This window comes from Crocodylus siamensis, chromosome 1 (assembly GCF_052110815.1).
Source record: "Crocodylus siamensis isolate JL-2025a chromosome 1, ASM5211081v1, whole genome shotgun sequence".
In the NCBI taxonomy this organism is placed as follows: Eukaryota; Metazoa; Chordata; order Crocodylia; family Crocodylidae; genus Crocodylus; species Crocodylus siamensis.
In genome coordinates this window covers 296,576,250-296,596,474 of record NC_143395.1, presented here as the reverse complement: position 1 = coordinate 296,596,474, position 20,225 = coordinate 296,576,250, and the positions used below count along the sequence as shown (strand labels likewise).

The 20,225-nt window shown below is 43.3% G+C and overlaps 1 protein-coding gene across 2 annotated transcripts in view; it reads left to right on the top strand.

Annotated features, from left to right (window-relative positions):
* TSGA10 (testis specific 10) overlaps window positions 1-20,225 on the top strand; it is a 56,507-nt gene that overhangs the window by 17,338 nt on the left and 18,944 nt on the right. For both annotated transcript variants that reach the window (XM_090065208.1, XM_090065197.1), the window contains 9 exons: window positions 1,687-1,860; window positions 2,028-2,105; window positions 4,401-4,552; window positions 6,757-6,872; window positions 14,000-14,154; window positions 15,986-16,041; window positions 16,285-16,453; window positions 17,011-17,121; window positions 18,108-18,293. In XM_090065208.1, the coding sequence (XP_089921334.1) occupies window positions 1,687-1,860; window positions 2,028-2,105; window positions 4,401-4,552; window positions 6,757-6,872; window positions 14,000-14,154; window positions 15,986-16,041; window positions 16,285-16,453; window positions 17,011-17,121; window positions 18,108-18,293 (1,197 nt within the window). The remainder of the gene's footprint in view (window positions 1-1,686; window positions 1,861-2,027; window positions 2,106-4,400; window positions 4,553-6,756; window positions 6,873-13,999; window positions 14,155-15,985; window positions 16,042-16,284; window positions 16,454-17,010; window positions 17,122-18,107; window positions 18,294-20,225) is intronic.

Genomic DNA, 20,225 nt, shown 5'->3' with positions numbered 1-20,225 from the left:
AATTAAGCTGGTTTGGTTTGGAAGAAATGCTACTGTAATACCTCATCTAAGTTGTAATTTGGATTTCTCATGGTTAATTTCTCCCTTATTACATCTCCTATTTTCACTATAGTTTCTCCTCTTGATGAGGGGAGAATGTACATCATGAAACTTTCAAGGGCTTTTTCATAGAATTATAGCATCATAGAAGTAGGGTTGGAAGGGACCTTGTAGATCTTCAAGTCTGGCCTGGGCAGGAGAAAAGACTGGACTCAAATGAGTCCAGCCAGGTAGTCATCAAGCCTCTTCTTAAAGATCCCCAGAGTAGGAGCCAGCACCACTTCCCTAGGAAGTTGGTTCCAGCTCCTAGCTGCCCTAACTGTGAAGTAGTTCTTGCGGATGTCTAATCTAAACCTCCTCTCCAATAATTTGTGCCCATTGTTCCTTGTCATGCCAGGGGGCGCTAAGGGAAACAGTGTCTCCCCTAACCCCTTCTGGTCCCCCCTAGTGAGTTTATAGACAGTCACCAGGTCCCCCCTCAGCCTTCTCTTGTGAAGGCTGAACAGGTTTTTTTCTTAAAAAAAAAAAAAAGAATTTTCCTTAGAAAAGTAAAGATTAAAAATTTTCCTTAGAAAGTAGAGATATTTTTACAAAAATAATTGCTTTGTGAGAAGAGGGTGGTGAGCACACTGTCCAAATTTGCAGATGACACCAAATTATGGGGCAAATAGACACGCTGGATGGCAGGGAACAGATTCAGGCAGATTTGAACATGCTGGAAAAGCAGACAGAACAAAATAAGATGCAGTTTAACAAAGTACTGCACCTGGGTAGAAGGAGTCACCAACACACATACAGATTAGGAAATTACTTTCTGTGCAGCACAGCAGCAGAAAGGGATCTCGGAGTCATGGTTGACTCAAAGATAAACATGAGTTGACAATGTGACAAAGTGATCAGTAGAGCTAACTGCACTCTATCATGCATTAACAGGTGCATCACAAACAGATCTTAAGAGGTGATACTTCCCCCCTATGTGGCATTGGTAAGGCTACAGTTGGAGCATTGCCTCCAGTTTTGGGCACTGCAGTTCAGGAGGGATGTAGATAATCTTGAGAGCGGCCAGAGGAGGGCCACTTGTATGGTTAGGGGCCTGCAGGAAAGGTCCTATGAGGAGAGAGAGGGACCTGGATCTCTTCAGCCTCCATAAGAGAAGGCTGAGAGGGGATCTGGTGGCCATCTACAAATTCATTAGGGGCGTCAGCAAGGTATAGGAGATACTCTGTTTACCAAGGCACCCCTTGGAGTAACTAGAAACAATGTCCACAAACTGACAGAGGGTAGATTTAGAGTGGACATTAGGAAGAACTTATTTACAGTAAAGGTTACCAAAGTCTGGAATGGGCTTCCAAGGGAGGTGGTGCTCTCCCCTTCCTTGGAGGTCTTTAAGAGGATACTTGACAAACACCTGGCTGGGGTCATCTGACCCTAGCACTCTTTCCTGCCCAGGGCCAGGGGCCAGACTCAATGATCTACTGAGGTCCTTTCCAACCCTAAAAATCTATTAAAAAAATCTATGAAATCTATGAAGTCATTTTTCCATTGTTCTAATGGAAGTTTTTCCACTGTCCCTACTTGTAACACATGCAGATAATAAGTTTTTACATTACCTTTTGCACATTTCCAATACATTTTTTTTAAAAACAGGCACAAGAAGAAATATCTAGACTTCGGCGAGAAGTTATGAAATCCCCCAAGACTTGTAAAACTACCATGACAGCTCAAGCTATCTTAAGACGTCTGGAGACAGAAAGGGATACAGCTCTTTCTGACTTCCGAAGGATGACCACAGAACGTGATAGCCTCAGGGAGAGGATAAAGGTTTGATTTTTATCCAGCTTTGTTATAGAATTTATGTTACTCAATTATGTTACCCAGTAATTTAACTTAGCTTGTTGTGTGGTTTCTGTCTAATAAATTTTTGGTTGAATCATAAAAACTCAATTAGTTTTAACATTTTTGTATGTATTTGTTGTTGTCTGGAACAGATTGCTCAGGAGACTGCTTTTAATGAGAAGGCTCACCTGGAGCAGAGAATTGAGGAGCTAGAAACAACAGTTCAAAAGGTAAGGAAAAATATTACTCATTTACATATAAAATTATTAATAATATAATAAAGATAAGGCATTTGTGATTAAAGGTTTTAAGGTATATTTTTCGGGTCTGATCTTCCAAAGGTATTTTTGAGTAACTGTGTTTTCCTGAATAGTCACACTTAACTCCTGAATAGTCACACTTACCTCTGTGTAACTAGTGAATGTTTTTACATGTGTTGGGGGTAGGGCACTTTATTTAAAGTGGTTCTGAGAGCAGTGTCTTGTGTATCAGCTTCTCTGTCCTTCAAAATTGCAGCAGGTGTACTTTAACTAAAGCTCATCAAGCAAGCTTTAGTTAAAGCACCCCTACTGCCATTTTGAAGTTCAGGGACTTCGATACACAAGACGTGGAGGAGGCTACTGGAGCGTGCTAATTAATACATTAATCGAGTCTGCTCCAACGTACTGTAATTACAGTGCATAGGAACAGCCTCGCTGCATGTCTATAGCACCCAAAATAACTCATGAAATGGAAGCTAGCCTTTTTGCCGCAAAGTAGCTGTGTACCCTCACTGAATGCCACCCTTTCCCTTATCTGATCTGCTGCTCAGGTTTCTGCTCCCTGCCTTGTGCTCCCTGACTAAGCTGCTGGTCTGCCTTTTGCTTTTCCTTGTGCTCCCTGCAGTGCACCTGTGCGGCTGTGCACACCACACAGCTTAGAGGGAATGCTGGCTCCCGGCCTGATCTGCTGCTCTGCTTCCTGCCCTATCTGTTCCTGTGCTGCCTGACCCCTCCCCAGTCTGTCATATTCCACGCACACAGGCTGCCCATGTCACTTGTGGCACCCATGCTGTAGGTTAGCAACTCCTTGACTAGTATATACACTTGCAGAATTGAGACTTTAATCTTTAATAGAAAAATACTAATAAAGGAAACAGAAATCTTACATATATCATTTTGGGTATTACAGTATTTGAAAGAAAAACTAGGGTGTATCTATGTTAAAAGAAACAGGTGTGAATTACTCTCAAAGTGTTGAGATCTTAATATGTCAGTAAATAAGCATTACTTACATGATGCATTCAAACTTGTATTTCATAGTATTTTGGGGGAATCCACTTGTTTCAGAAACACAGTTTGCTTTCTTGAGTTTGCTTCATAAACAATGGTATTTCAATATTCACTTCTTTACATTTTAATGTTGAGAGAGGCCTTTGTACAGTCAGCAACTATTGATTTGCTCTCCAGTAGTCTGACCACTGACCAGAGTACTTTAGAATTCAACATTAGAGCAATAGTAAGTTAGGAGAAAGAATGTGATGGAGAATTTGTGAGAATTTGTACTTTAGAGCTCAATATTGGAGCAACAGTGAATGAGATGAAGAAAGAATGAGATGAAGAATCTCTCTTAAAGAGAGACTTTTTATAGAGCAGAGGTTTCAAACTCACTTGATTCTCTGCGCCCCCCCCCAGCTACATTCAGGTGGCAGGGCTTCCCCTCTAATTAAAGCACCTGCAGCATGAAGCAGCATGTGTATCAGCATCACCATGCTAAAAAATGGTAACAGGAGCACTTTAACTAAAGCTTGTTGAACAAACTTTAATTAAAGCACCCCCGCTTTCATTTTTCAGCACAGAGATGCTGATACACATGATGCTGGAGTCTGCTGGAGTGCGGCGATTATTACCACTATCCATCAGACTTGATTAATCGAGTTTGCTCTGACAAAGTTGGAGCAACCTTGCTGCACTTGTATAGGTCCCCAAGTATAGCATAAGGGGTTGTTTCACAGTAAGCTCTTTGAATAGTTTGCATATGTTTTTGTGTGGCTAAGGAGAAAGCTAGTATTTATGCTGTGATTCTCCCTCCTTATCCCCATTATGAGACAGGACCTTGTGTTATATCCTACCACAATGTGACTTTTATTTGTGTTAAAGCATCAAGTTGCTTCTATGGATGGGTCAAGCCAAACCAAGACTTCCTTTAACACAGTGCCCTAATACATGAAAGACATGACTCAGTAATGTGCATGTCCTTCTATGTCTCAGATAAATTGGATGGACTTTTTGAATGCTCTGTTATGTCATATATGTATATGTACCTCAGGAATGAGACCCACAGTTCAGTTGTTCAAAGCTCACTAAAGTCAGCTGAAGGCAGGGCTTTACTTGTTCAAAGTCTTTACAGATGTTACTATGAAACTCTGCCATTCAGTGAAAAACTTGTGGTAAAATTCAAGAGTAGAATTTGAACAAATAAAAACCTCCACTTCATACAAGACAGCTTTTTACAATCCTTAATGCCTGGCCATTTTACTTTTATAGCTTGACAGTGAACGTTTGGAACACATATCCAAGATGGCACTGATGAAAGATACCATAGATTCTGTAGAAATGGAGATGAAAATATTGGCAAGAAGGGCACTGGATTCAGAAAGTGAGCTCAGTAGACAAAAAGCAGAATGTGCTTCACTCAGGTAGACAAATATATATTAATTAAAATGAATGCAATTAAAAATAAATCTATTCACTATTTATTATAAATATATATTCATAACTATTCTATTAAATCAAAGGAAGGGGGAGCTGGTGGGAGAATGTTCTTGTAAGAGGCCCTCACTATTGAGGTTTATTCTCCTTTTCTACCCTATCCCATTATTTACTTTGTTTTAAAAGCCTTTCTGTTTTCTCTGGGTCTTGGAAAAAGCGAAACTTGATAGAGATTGAGTTTAGGTGGGGGGTTGCGCCATAGGCAGGAGTTTAAGTTGGAAGTTGTGGCAGTTTTTTCTTTTATTTCTCTTTTATTTTAGCTTTTAACTTCTTTTAGATATGTCCTTTTTGTCCTTATAAATTGAAACACATTTTACACTTAAGATGTGATTAGCCTGTTGACTGTGTCTTAAATACTAACCTGGCCACACATTCAAGCAATTAATGGTGCTACAAAAAAGGGAAACCAGCCACATGGTTTGTAATATTATTGCAGTTGGCTTCCATCACACTTAAAATTGAACATATGATAGGATTAGGACTGTACTCTCATTTCCAGCTGGCCCCAGTGCAGTCTCTACTGACTGACAATCAGCTGACAATCCCAGGAATACACCAGGACCAGTTCAAGTCCCAGTGTGATCTTGGAGCCAGCTGTCAGCCGGCTTCGAGTATCACACCAGGGCCAGTTAGAACCCCAGTGCAGTCCTGATCTATCTGATGATGAGCTGATCATTGGCTGGCTCTAGGGATCACAAAGAAGCTGGTTTGAGCCCTGGACGTCCGGAGCAAGCCAGCAATTAGCTAATTTGGGGCATCCAGCTTCCAACTTGCTGGTGGGGGGCGAGCCTGGGATTATGGTACCAATCTTCCACTACACTGATAAGTACAGGCAGGGCAGAATTGTGATCTCAGGATCGTGCATCAGAAGTGCAATTGTTGGGTTCAGATCCCATTGTGGCTTTAAATGAATGTCTGTCAGTAGCCAGAAACTAGAGCCAGCAGCAGGACTAAAGCTCCTATCCACTACCAGGAACCACTTCAAGACCTAAGGGAAGACTTTAGGTAGAAGGCAGTAAGTTAGTTCTAGGTAGTAGCATGTGCAAGGAGGAAGAGCCTAGAGGAGAATCTGTTGCAGTTCAAACAGCAGAGAAACATATACAGAAGATTCATCTCTGTAGGACTGGAGAGAAAGAGGACCATGACACAGAAACATATTCAGGAGAGAGAGAAAATAGGAAATTAAGATATTGTGGGGGTTTTTCCCCCAAAAGAACAAAAAACTCACTATCTTGTCCTTAAACATAGTTCAAAATAAAGTATCTTCCTCGTACTACTTTTTCTGACAAGTGATCACTATAGTTGTTACAGGAGTATTACGCTATTACAATTAGGACTGTGAATGACAAGGGGACAAGGGAACTAATTACACAATTTTAAAACGTTGGGGTAGAGAGGCTAGCTTAGAATACTGGGCACATCTACATGTGTGCTTTAATGCACGTAGCCTATTTTAATCACTAAAAAACTGTTTTCTTTTGTTGACGTGCATTAAGATAGACTAATGCAGTTTCCTAGTACCTCACAATGGAGGTACTAGATTTAATGTGCATTAACGAAAGTGTATTAATGCATGTATAGACATGCCTAGTACTGCCTTTCTTAAGTGGTCTATATGGAAATATTTGAGAAATCCTATTCTAAATTACTGTTTCTTAATAATAGACTCTCAGCTTCATTAGCACCATCAACAATCTGTGTACTTTAAATGAATTGCAACACTCAAGATAAAGTTATTCTTGTTTTATGTCCCATTAAGTATTAATAGTTTTTTTTCAGTTACTAGAAAAGATGCTTTAATATATAGGTCTAGCATTTCACCTCAATCATTTTTGGCAGCTTGACCATTTCAGTCTTAGACATCCATGGAGCAGCACCTGGAGCTGCTAAAAACATTTTAATCTTCTACTAATCCTTTAAGCTATTTATCCTGTTCAAACCCATTTATTTTTATGTGATTCTTATAGGAATAACAGGCTTTAGTATCTAAAGATTATAATATATTTTGGTGAAATACTCAAAATAATTTACAGTATCTCGGGGAATATTGATTTACTTATCTTTTGCACTTCTAGTGACAAAAGTCATATGTGAATGTTTGTTTAAGTTCTTCCCCTTACTGCTCCTTCAGCTTATTGAATGAAAAGACAGAACAAAGCCTTTCAGAGACTCAGCAACACCTTGCTAAGAAAAAATATGAATTACAGCTTACTCAGGAAAGAAGTATGCATTTGGAGGAAAAAAATGGTAAGTAACATGCACAATTTTTTAAAATAAAATCATTAAAAATAGTGGTTGTATAAGAGTTACCGTATTTTTCGGACCATAAGACGCACTTTTTTCCCCCCAAAAGTGGGGGGAAAACGAGGGTGCGTCTTACGGTCCGAAGGTGTGTGTCCTGGGGAGACGGGGCGGAGCTTGCCCACGGAGGCGGCGGAGCCCGAGCGGGACATCTGCCGCTTGTTTACACCGGAAGCCGGCGCCCGTGCCGGTGGCCGGGAGCCGGCAATAAAAATGGCCGGCCACCGGCACACATAGTCTCTCCTGCCATAAAAACTGGGTGCGTCTTATGGTCAGGTGCGTCTTATGGTCCGAAAAATACAGTACTGTTTTCATTTCCTCACTTCTTGTAGAATGAATCCTGTGAAACTGGCTAGGTTTCCTGTGCCCCTCTGGTGTTGGGTGTAACTTCTGTTTGTTTTTTCCCCGTGTGCTACATAAAAAGAATATTATTAAGCTTGCAAAAGTGAAAACTTAAAAGTTAGGAAATGCCAGAATTAAGAATAATCATGGTACCATAATTTGGTCCCTCTGTGCTTATCCATTATGACATAACCACAAGATCACATGTTATTTTTGTTGCAGGATCTCTGCTTCATTCTTTCATAGATTCATAGATTCATAGATGCTAGGGTCGGAAGGGACCTCAATAGATCATCGAGTCCGACCCACTGCATAAGCAGGAAAGAGTGCTGGGCCTACATTACCCCAGCTAGATACACATGTAGCCTTCGCTTGAAGACCCCCAGGGTAGGGGAGAGCACCACCTCCCTTGGGAGCCTGTTCCAGACCTTGGCCACTCGAACTGTGAAGAAGTTCCTCCTAATATCCAATCTAAATCTGCTCTCTTCTAGCTTGTGGCCATTATTTCTTGTAACCCCCGGGGGGGCCTTGGTGAATAAATACTCACCAATTCCCTTCTGCACCCCCCTGATGAACTTATAGGCAGCCACCAGGTCGCCTCTCAACCTTCTCTTGCGGAGGCTGAAAAGGTCCAGTTTCTCTAGTTTCTCCTCGTAGGGCTTGGCCTGCAGGCCTTTAACCATACAAGTGGCCCTTCTCTGGACCCTCTCCAGATTATCCGCATCCTTCGTGAAGTGCGGTGCCCAGAATTGCACGCAGTACTCCAGCTGCGGTCTGACCAGCGCCCGATAGAGGGGAAGTATCACCTCCTTGGACCTATTTGTCATGCATCTGCTGATGCACGATAAAGTGCCATTGGCTTTTCTGATGGTTTCGTCACACTGCCGACTCATGTTCATCTTGGAGTCCACTAGGACTCCAAGATCCCTTTCCACTTCCGTGCCACCCAGCAGGTCATTTCCTAGGCTGTAGGTGTGCTGGACATTTTTCCTCCCTAGATGCAGCACTTTGCATTTCTCCTTGTTGAACTGCATTCTGTTGTTTTCTGCCCACTTGTCTAACCTGTCCAGGTCTGCTTGCAGCTGCTCCCTGCCCTCCGGCATGTCCACTTCGCCCCATAGCTTAGTGTCATCTGCAAACTTGGACAGAGTACATTTCACTCCCTCATCCAAGTCGCTGATGAAGACATTAAAGAGTATCGGTCCAAGGACCGAGCCCTGCGGGACCCCACTGCCCACACCCCTCCAGGTCGAAACCGACCCATCCACCACGACTCTCTGGGTGCGACCCTCCAGCCAATTCTCCACCCACCAGACTGTGCAGTCATCCAAGTCACAGCCCCTTAACTTGTTCACCAGTATGGGGTGGGATACCGTATCAAAGGCCTTCCTGAAGTCCAAGTATACGACATCCACCCCTCCTCCTGCATCGAGGCGTTTTGTAACCTGGTCATAAAAAGAGACTAGATTGGTCAGGCACGATCTGCCTGCCACGAACCCATGCTGGTTTCCCCTCAGCATAACTTGCCCTGCCGGGCTCTCACAAATGTGAGCCTTGATAATTTTTTCAAAGACTTTGCCAAGGATGGAGGTGAGACTAACTGGCCTATAGTTGCCCGGGTCCTCCTTCCTCCCCCTCTTGAAAATGGGAACCACATTGGCCCTTTTCCAGTACTCCGGGACTTGACCCGTGCGCCACGAGCGTTCAAATATTCCCGCCAGTGGCTCTGCAATGATGTCGGCCAGTGCCTTCAGTACCCTCGGATGGAGCTCATCCGGGCCTGCCGACTTAAAGGCATCCAGTTCTTCCAAGTGACCCTCCACCACCTCAGGGTCCACGCATGGAAGTCTGGTGCCTTGCTGCTGCCTCCCTACACTCCCAGTGAGAGACTTGTCATGCCTCTCGCTTAGGAACACTGAGGCGAAGAACTCGTTGAGGAGTTCAGCCTTGTCCCCTCTGCCCGTCACCAATTGTTTCTGCCCATTTAGCAGAGGTCCTATTCCTCCCTGGGCCTTCCTTTTACTCCCTATATATCTAAAAAACAATTTCTTTTTGTCTTTTACTTGGGTTGCCATCCTCAGCTCCATGGTAGCTTTGGCCTGTCTAACTGCCTCCCTATAAGCACAAGCAGAAGAGGTATATTCCTCTTTGGTGATCTCTCCCTGTTTCCACTTTTTATGTGCTCCCCTTTTGGCCCTTAGTCTGCCCTGGATTTCTCTGGTCAGCCAGGGAAGCCTCCTGGCCCCTTTCCCTCTTTTACCTCTCACGGGGATCGTCTCGCTTTGTGCTCGAAGGATAGTTTCCTTAAGGCACAGCCACCCTTCTTGGGCTCCCATCATTTCAAAACTACTACTCTGTAGTGCATCCTTCACTAATCGCCTGAGTTCACTGAAATCAGCTTTCCTAAAGTCCAGCACATTCACCCTACTAGTTACCTTACCCACTCGACGCCTTATGTTGAATTGTATTTTTAGGTGATCACTGTCCCCCAGATGGCTACCGATCTGTAGGTCCCCTACTATGTCATCCCCCGTTGCCAATACCAGATCCAGTAAGGCATTCCCCCTAGTGGGACCATGTACCTCCTGCGTCAGGTGGAGGTCCTGTACACAGGTTAGAAACCTGCGTGAGCGGTGGGACTTTGCTGTCTGTGTCTCCCAACAGATGTCCGGGTAGTTTAGGTCCCCCATGACCACCGCCTCTTTAGCTTTTATGGTCTCCGAGAGTTGCCTCAGGAGCCCCAAATCTATTTCTTCCCCTTGATGTGGGGGTCTGTAGCAGACCCCTACCACCAAATCCTTTTCTCCTTGCCCCCCATGTAGCCTAACCCACAGTCCTTCTACTTCCTCATCCTTTGATTCTGTCTTGATGAGGGTTGATGTATATTACTCCTTAACGTAGAGCAATATACGGTGTTGACTCTGTTAGGAGAGGTACCAGTTTTGTACAGAGAAGAAGGTTGTGTCTTTAGTACAGTGGTCACCAGCTGGTCAGTTGGGAAGCCCCTGACAGTTTATCTCAGTCTGAGGGGGCAACCTTCCCTAGACTGAGATTGACTGCCTGTCAGACGCTTCACAATCGAGAGTGGCCGGGACGTGGTCCGGGAGGTAGGACTGGCAGGACATACATAGCTGGGCTGAGTTGCCTCCTGCTGCCAAGCCCAGCCAGGTGAGTGGGATGATCCCTCTCTGTGCCCCCTGCTACTGGGTGAGTGGGGCTCTAGCCGGGCCGCAGGAGGGTCGGAGTCTGGGCAGCTCGTTCATGTGTGCAGGGGCGCTCCCGCTGCTGCACGCACTCTGGCAGAGGCCCCCAGGAGCATGGTCCCCCACCCCTGATCTGTGTACGGGGCAAGGCAGCTATCCCTGCATGCTGGACTGCTTGCCCAGAGCCCCGCTGCAGTGGGCAGGGGACGAGGCTCAGCCCAGCAGTGGGAGACATGTGGCATTGAGGTGCTCCTGAGCTAGCTGCAGTGGGGCTTGGGGCGTGGGGGGCCCTGGGAATGGGGCTATTGGGGGTGTTGCAGGCACCCGAAAATTCGTCATAGCCCACCCAACCTGCTCTCCCAGTGCTGCTGCTGCAGGGCCCAATCTGCTACTCCCGGGCAGCTGTCCTGGTCCAGTCCTGCCTCTGGCGCCACACGGCTGACACAAACCGCTCCAGCTCGGGACTGGCAGCTCAGAGCAATAAAGCAGCAGTGGGACAGCAGTGGTGCTCGGTAGTGGTGTCTTTTGTCTGTTGCACAGCGCATCTGGGACTTGCGGCACAAAGAGGCCCAGGCTTGCAGCACAGCTAAGATAACGCCCCCCCCCGGGAAGAGCCCACTGCTGCCATGGCCTCAGCCAGCCCGGCCAGCGTGCAGATCTGGGGGCATGTGCCCCCCGTGCCCTCCCAGGCTGCATGTGCCCTGTGCCCCGCCTGTGCAGGGCCTGCTTCTGTTCCAGCCCTGCTCCCTCTCTCGCTGCCAGGGGGGTGGGCAGATCAAGGCTTCAGCTGTGAGGGAAGGAGATAGGAGCGGAGACTGGGGGAAGTGGGGGACAAATGGAGGCCTGGGGAACATGTGGCCCCTGGGCCTCCTTTTTTCCCACCATCTGGCCTAGCGAGGGCCCCACTCACTGCAGCCCCTGTTCCTGCCTGTGCCCTGCTCCTTCCCTAATGGCTGGGGCCTTGATCTTCCCTGCCCCCCACCACAGCCCTTAGCCCCTCCCCCTGGCCCTTCCCTCACAGACTTACCTGCTGTGGTGGGGGTGCACCTCCCCAATAATCTTTTCTCACTCTGCCTGGATCTGCCCTTCCCCCTTTCTGCCTAGACTGACCTGTGGGGAGGGGGTGGGGCACATGGTAGATCTTTTGGTTGCTTAAGTAGGAGATCAAAAAGTGATCTCCTACTTAAAAAGGTTGGAGACCACTGCTCTAGTACCTCAGCCTCGTTTTTTGCAGGAGTTGAAAGTTGTACAGTTAATGGGGCAGGGAACTGCAGGTGAAGGGAGGTTCGTGGTTAAAGCAGATGAAGGTTCTCTGGGGAACTGGATTCTAGCTTCATCCCAGCTGTAAGATACAAAGTTCTTGTATGAATCGAGACAAATCACTTCAACCAAATGTCTCATGTGATTGCTAAATGTCTTTTCTTCATTTTCTGGGTGCCTGATAGGAAATGTTAGGGTCTTACTAGCAGAAGTGTTGAGCACACATTATTTTGAGCTGGCTCTGCAGTGTCTGTATAGAACAGATGCTTCAGTGGGGCTTTTTGACACTTTTAGTTAAAGCTGATTCCATTTTGGGTTTTTTTTTTTACTTCTGCATGCAGCCAGTACTTTGCCTGCAAATGAAGTCAGTAAGAGCTGTGCTTTGTTTTGAACATAGGAAATGATATATGATTGATGCACCCTAAAAATTAGGGGCATCCTAGATATATCTTAATTTTTCTCCTTCTGCAAAATAGCAACAATGATAGCACTGGTGCAAAACTATAGTTCACTAACATTTGTGAAGCACTTGGATATTGTGATGATGAACAACAAAGACAAGGCTGTGAGGAACTTAATATTTTTGTCTTTCGAGCAAGACTTGAACAGTGTGCAGCAAATAAGATTCAGGCCACTATCTGGAGAATATGAACAGCTGCTCATTTTCTGCACAGAATAAGACTGTGGTTTGTAGTAATCGTGGAAGTAAAGACTTTCCAAATGCATGTTCACAAGGAGGCCAAATTAAGATTGCACAGATAACAGTCATTCTGACATTTCCTAATTTTTTAAATGCTCAGCTTTACACCTTCTAACAATGTTCTTTCTAATATAGTTTGGTTGCATGTAAAGTCTATATACACATATGTGAAAGACAAGGATTTCTGTTGGAGGCATCTTTCATTGGACCAGCTGCATGGTTGGGATATACTGAGACAACCTTTTGAATGAGGTTATTTTTTATTCTCAGGACACCTGAAAAAGTCTGTCCCAAACATTATTTGAATCATCCTGGCTGCAGCGTCACTTCAGTACTACTGTACATATGGACATTCATTATTATGTGGGGGGAAATATTTCATGAGCTATTTCTTAATACCAGTACTTTCTGATAATTTTTCATAAAACTGTAATGATTAGAAAATTGTTTGCTTCTCAAATAGTAAATATGCTTTATGTAGGGGTTTGTTTCATATTATATTGTGGTGGGGGGTAGCACACAGCCAAACACTGAGCTGGGGGTGGGGGTGGTGGTTAGCATGAGGCCAAATGTCAAGTAGGGGTGGCAGGCGGCCGGGCACAGAGCAGGGAGGTGGGGACAGAGCACCGCCACCTCCTAGGACCAGGGCTTGAGGGGAGGGTGGGGAGCTCACCAGGCTGAGGTGAGGGCAGCAGCTCCTCTCTGCTGGGCAGGGAAGCTCACTGGGCTGGTGTGTAGTAGCACCAGGTTCCATGTGCAAGCTTCCCTGCCCTGCAGAGGGGTGCTGCTGCCCTGTCCCTGCCCACCCGTGCGTATCCCCTAGGACCAGTCCAAGTACCCCCAAAGGTACACCTACCACTGGTTGACAACCCCTTGTTTAAGGCATCCCATAATGCACTTGCAACTTTTGTTCAGTATGATGTCTAGTTCTTTGCATATGCCAATCTTTCGCAAACCAGGCATGCATAATCAGCAGCCGAATAACAAAGTGCAAGCCCAGTAGTTTGTAACACTATTGTTGGCCCCCGCATTTGGACTTGTTGGGAGATCTTGTTCCAGGAACTAACTTTGCACTTCACCTTTTCTGTATGTGCTTTATATGAAAGCATGAGGTCTAGTGTCCCTCCAAGGTAGGTAGGATTTGGGCAGTGGGTAAAGGCTATTCCATTTCAGGTAAGGTTGAGCCATTTACTAGTATCTCAGTTCTGAAGGTAGGAAAGACTAACTTGTGTTTTATTTGGTTTGGCACATAGTTGATTTTTGGTGTAATAGTCTGACAGCCAGTTGAAATAGTGATGCCAATGTGGCCTTGGCCTGAGTGAAGTTCTTAGCTTGGGCAGCAGCGCACAAATATCTGCATAAATAAAACTTCTTGTGCCCAGGTGAATTGGTTGATCCTTGATGTAGAAGTTAAACAGTATAGGTGCAAGTATGCTACCACAAGGTAAGCATTTCCTTCATTTTCCCCACTGGCTCTGCTTCTTACATAATTTAACATAGAATTATCTTTAGAAGTATATCAGCCAGAACACAGTTAATAACAATGAGACCTTTTTGGTTGTGTCCAGATAACTATTCCAAACAAAATATTGCTAAACAAGATGAAATCTACGTTCTCAAAGAAACTATTTCGCAGTTGGATAGAGAAAAGGACTCCTTGCAAGACTTTATAGAGGAAAAATCAGAGAAAATCGCTGCCTTTGAAAAGACTTTAGCAATTAAAGTATGTTCTATTATGTCAATACCTCTCTAATGTATTACTGATTCTTTGATATTAGAACATTTTCATAAAACTTAAATTTGGAATGAACCTGTTAAGGTTATATATTTCTTCTTGCATGATTGGGTTGAGAACCTCGTATAAATGGCCTTAGCCTAACTCAGCTGCCACTGAAGTCAGCAGTAAAAACTGTCATTAGCGTCAATAGAAATATAACTTTTAGTATTTTCTATAGTTTAACTGGAAATATACCCAAGAGACGGGCCTTTCACAGTGTCCTTGGAGTGAGGAGGAATAAACTGATAGGCTAAACCATTCTAGGTTTAGCAGCATCAATAGGTGGGACAATAGGCACTTTCAGTCACTAAAACAGATCCACTGTGCTGGGACACATCCTGGGACAGCTGATCTGCGTCAGTTGGCAACATCCATTTCTAATCCAAGATTAACACTTTTTCTTGGGACAATAGCAATTAATTTGACTTAACTGCCAGTCAAACTGCATGTGTAAATGATTCTCTTACACTTGCTTTGATGCAAGTTAAACCCCCGGACAATCAGACCTGGGATAAACCTGATGTGTGTTTTTACCTTTAGTCTGCTATGACTCTTCCAGGTTTTGACTCTTATCAGTCAGAAGCACCTCAAATGCAGCATCTTTTTTTACCCATAAACAACTTCCCACAAAGTAATGAAGAACAAGGATTTATAGCAGGTTAGTCATTCTCTCGTAACTGCCTGTGTGCATGGTCTTGCCACATAGTAAATGAAATCTAACCCCCAGTAGCTTACCCTCTTTCACTGAGGGTTCAGTGGCTGCAACTTAGCTTTTGTTTGTCTCACAGCAAAAATTTGCATACAGGCCATTACTTTTGAATGACTTTTGTGCTTTAAATCCCCACTCTTATTGACACTGCCGTAACTGTTTCAAGTCTCCAGGCCCTAAGATGTAAAATCAATGTAATTAAATGGTGCAAGTGATGTCAACATGCTATAACATTTGTATGGGGACACTTATTTTAGCTTAGAAGTATTTGTAACTGTACCTTAAGTTGACTGTGGACTGATTTAAATGAAACAAGCCACTGCTAAGTGGCCTAATGCCAGTGTATCAGTACACAAAATCATTATGCTTTTATTCCAATATAGAAAATTATAAAATGGTTTCCTTCATTTTTGACATGAGAATGAAGCTAATGTAATTGAGGTACTTAGCTGTACTTATTTCTCCATCCGTTTCTGGGTCTTATCCTCATCCTGTCCCTGCTGCTTTTAATCGTTTCCCCAAAAGGCCAGCATTATGAAGCTCAGGGAATTCTTGTGCATATCCTTGCTGTTCATTCTTCCAACCAGATTCTAACTAGCAGCAGTGAAAGTTGCCAGGCTGTGGTTAGCTCATTCTGCTGTACTGTAAAAATTAAGAAAGACCGGAGCAAATTGTCAGATTTTGGAAGACAGTTCTGCATCTCTTAGCATTTGGCTCACATTCAGTAAATTATTTTTGCAATAGACAGACACATAATATTTTAAATGAAAACTTAAACTGCAGAAGTTTATAATGCTAGTATCTTCATTTGCTGGTGTCAGATAAATGGCTAGACTTTAAAGGCCTATCACAATTTACTCACTGTAAATTGAAAACCCTTTCTAATGTGGGATTAATATAAGATTCTCTATAAAATGAATGGTGAGGTTCTGCCAAACCAGAATGAGCTTGAAGTTTTAGAATAGACAGTTAAAAAAAATGAAAAAGCTATATTTTGATCCTATGCAACCACTTTCATTTATTTATTGAAGAGAAACTAGTTTTATTTTTTTTAAATTTGTTTTCAAGGAAAAGACGATTTTAAGTTTGAAGGAAATCATTTCTGAGGTGGAGCATTCATCAAAGTAAGTCAAATTCTAAAGACAGCATTATTGGAACAGTTGTTTTCATTGGGAAAATATCAATGGTATGAAAATATTGAATTCTGATCAGAATTAAATTTTCTAAAATTCATTGTTTTACATGTTTTTTTACATTACAAAATGTCACTTTCTAGTTTCTGTGTTTTTTGTTTAGTGACTTTCAATCTTAATTCCTTGAAAATGTATTGCTTGTGTTTATTACATATAATTTTATTTGCTGCATAGACAGTCTGCTGAAAGTCTTTGTGCCTATAAGGAAGATATCACCAGACTGCGTCAGCAACTAGATGGAGCCAATCATGAACTTGCTCAGACTAACAGAAACAGAGAATCCTTAGCTAAAGAGAATGACAGATTGCAGGATCAGCTTTATAATATTAAGCAAGAAAATCAGGTATACCTAAACACTGAACCTTGACTGAGAGTTAAAATTGCATATTTCCAGAAGTCCTGTATGTCACTTGTGGCCTGCCTTATGTATAATACTGATTCATTTCTGCTACTGTCCATCTCTGGGAGAGACAAAATACTTATTGGGCAAGGTGGACTTGGTCTGGCCCAGTATGGCATTTCTTAAGTTTTTTATGTTCTTATCTCCAAATAGGTTTCTGATCTCATCCCTGACATAACTCCAGTCAGCTAATAGCTGGATTTTGTTGTCAATCATTGTTGTTCTCTTTCTTTCATAAACTTTTTATAGTAGATCAAGTGGTCTATTATTTTTATGAAAGATACCCTAAAACATTACCCAGAAGCATAAAAATTATGTAAAAAGTTTCTGTTGTATTTGTACAGCCAAAAGTATTGAGTTGATATGACTTTTTTTGTATCCTGTAAACTTAAAAGTTAGATAGAAAAGCAGTATTTTCTAGCTACTTGCTAGCTAGTTTTATTCCATAGTATTAAAATCACTACGTTAAACTTAGCCTTACAGATTGAATATCTTCACAGATACTCCACCAGAAACTTGTGAAGTACGAGAATGAACTTGATGATATGAAGTTGGAAGTCCAGGATTCAAGTGCAACTATTGCCAAACTGAAAACCACACTAAATTCTAAAGTAAGTATGCATGTTGCTAAGACATGTTATAAAAAACATTTATAACAAGAATTACTGTATATTCTTCCATACAACATGTCCCAGAATACTACGTGTATATTGTTTCTTTGAAAGGACAAATAAAGAAAAAGATCTTTATAGTACGAAGTAACTGAGTAGCAGCAGCTAGGGAGCAAAACCTGCTAATTGTTCTGCTTCCTGTGGGTGGCATACAGACTTTACTTTTGCTTTAGTCCAGTAAGCAGCAGAAACTGCTCTTAATGTATTTCCTTCCTTATAATGCACATTTCAACTTCCAGCAGCTAGTTTTTGGGAAAGGATGTGTGTTGTATATGAAAAATATGGTAAATCATTTTAACCCTATTTTCATTTGTAGCTTTTTCAAAAGCTTTATTCCTAATTGAAATTCCCATAATTCAGTTCGGCCCAGCATTTTTTGATAGTCCGAATTTTTATTCGTTTGTTTTTGCTGTCATCAGGGAGTGGGCTTTGAATGACATAGGGAACTGGTTACCTTTCATTTCCAGATCAATTTTAATACTACATCTGATTAACAGTGACTGAAACTTTAACATATTATTCCATGTAAAATAATAAATCTATAAAAGTTAAAATCTGTGATTTAATGGTATTTCAAAGACTTGTAATAAATAGTTTTTAATCCTATACACAGAAATAGGTATTACTTAAATCGTGTGTCTATTCAGGAATTTTTAATAAAAAATGTGAGGTATATCTCTGCATTGCAGAAATATATTAATATTTAACATTATAATACAGTGAAGGGTTTAAGCCATCTAAATGGACTCAGTACCATCTCTTGATTCTTTTTATCTGAAGTCTGAGGTAGAAGGGGAAAATTTTCTATGGACAGAAGATATCAGGTCCTTTGTTCTCACTGTGGACATGAATGTTTCCCATATTTTTGTTTAATTTACTACAGAAGATCATTTTTTTAAAAAATAAAAGTGGATTCTTTATTTTAGGAGAGAGAAAATCATGAAATTTTGGAGAGGTACCACAGAGCCAGTGAACAGGCAGAAAGCTGGGAAACAAAATTCCTCCAAGCAGAGGCAGACTGTAATTCTGTTAAACAGGCACTTCTTACTGCAGAGTCTGAGAGTCACAGGACAAGAGAGAGAATAGAATCCCTTGATATAGAGATGGAGCAAGTAAGTTAGAACAGCATCTTTTATAATTGACACTAAACAATGCCTGGTAATGTTACTGGTAAGTCAGAAGCTGTTAACAAATTTGGTCTAACCTGATGAATTTATAGTAGGGGTGAATTGTATAATATGCCATAACTATTGTTTGAAATTCCTTTTAACCAATATTCATTGGCAAACACAGGCATATACATGATCCAGGATCAGGGGGCGTGGGGAAGCACTTTAATTAGAGTGGCTCTGAGAACTGGTCTAATTAAAGCGCTCAGAACGTCATGTGTATCAGCATCCCTGTGTGGAAAATAGCGGTGGGGATACTTTAACTAAAGCTCATCAAACAAACTTTAGCTAAAATGCCCCCACCACCATTTTTCAGCATGGGGACACTAATACACATGATGCCGGAGTCTGTTGGAGTGCAATAATTACCACACTTAAGCAGACTCGATTAATAGTTTACGACGACAGGCTGAGAGCCATGGGGCTTTTTAGCCTGGAAAAGCACTCAGGGGTGATCTGATGGCCACCTATAAATTTGTCGGGGTGATCATCAGGATCTGGGGGAACATTTGTTCACCAGAGCGCCCCAAGGGATGACAAGGTTGAACAGTCATAAACTACTGCGAGACCATTTCAGGCTGAACATAAGGAAGAATTTCTTTACTGTCCGAGCCCCCAAGGTCTGGAACAGCCTGCCATTGGAGGTGGTTCAAGCACCTACATTGAACACCTTCAAGAGTAAATTGGATGCTTATCTTGCTGCGATCTTATGACCCAAGCTGACTTCCTGCCCATTGGGTGGGGAGCTGGGCCCGATGATCTTCCGAGGTCCCTTCCAGCCCTAATATCTATGAAATCTATGAAATAGTCTGTTCCAACACGCTGTACTTACGGCACGTCAAAGCAGCCTTGCTGCATATGTGTAGGCACAAAAAATATTAATTATAAGTTTTTAACATATTTTAAGGTGACTGTGATGCCCATGGAACCCTCCTCAGGCCTTGTCACCTTTACTTTCTTTGGAGCAATCTCCCTTTCAACACGTCTGCCATGCCTTGATGTAATTACGCTGTTAAGAAAAGGGAGGCTGCCCCAAGCGAGATCACATGTTCATGCATACAGGTGTCACTGCTCATCACCTTAAGAGCTAATTACATGCCCTCCTCATCTCCCCTTTTAGCTACACCCAAGCCTCGCATATGTTACCCATCATTGGGCATTAAGCCCCATTATCCAATCCAGTCCATTCCTAGTGTCAGCTCCAGTCAATGCAGTCCTCTAAACCTAGGACAGTCTCCACCACTGTTGGGGCCTCCAGCCCTAGTGCCTTTAACCGTCCCAGCCCCTCCTGGGCCCGGGCCTCTACCTCATACTCTCAACCCCTCTAGGGTTTAGGCCTACATTCTCTGCCCCTCCTGGGCTCAACCTCTGTCTCTCTAACTATACATCCAACAGACTCTGCCCCTCCCAGACTGTGGGCCCCCTGGCCTCCCTTCTTCTTCCACCTCACAGGCTACGGGTCCCTTACTCTGGTCCTCACTCCCCCTGGTCTGTGGGTTCTGCAGGTCCAACAGGTCCTACAAGCACTGCCTGCTCTCATCACTCTTTGGCTGTGGCCCTGCTCCTTGGCCGTGGCCCCAGTCCCTTGGGTCCTGGCCTCATTCCCAGGCCAGTTGAGAACTCCACCATCTCTACAGTCTCAATCCCTAAACCCCTGGTCTTGCCTACCCCAGCTCAGGTATTAGTCAGGAGTCTTGCTGTAGCCTTTCTGCTCAAGAGTTCTTTTCTCCATGGCTTTCAGGCCAGACTGCCTGCCCAGCTTCAGCCCTGGGCTTATATCCTGAAAGCCCAGCCCCTTTTGGGTCAAGTGGCTCCCTTGATTACTCTCTGCTTCACCTGCAGTTTGCCTTCCCTTAAGGTAGCAGAAGCAATAAG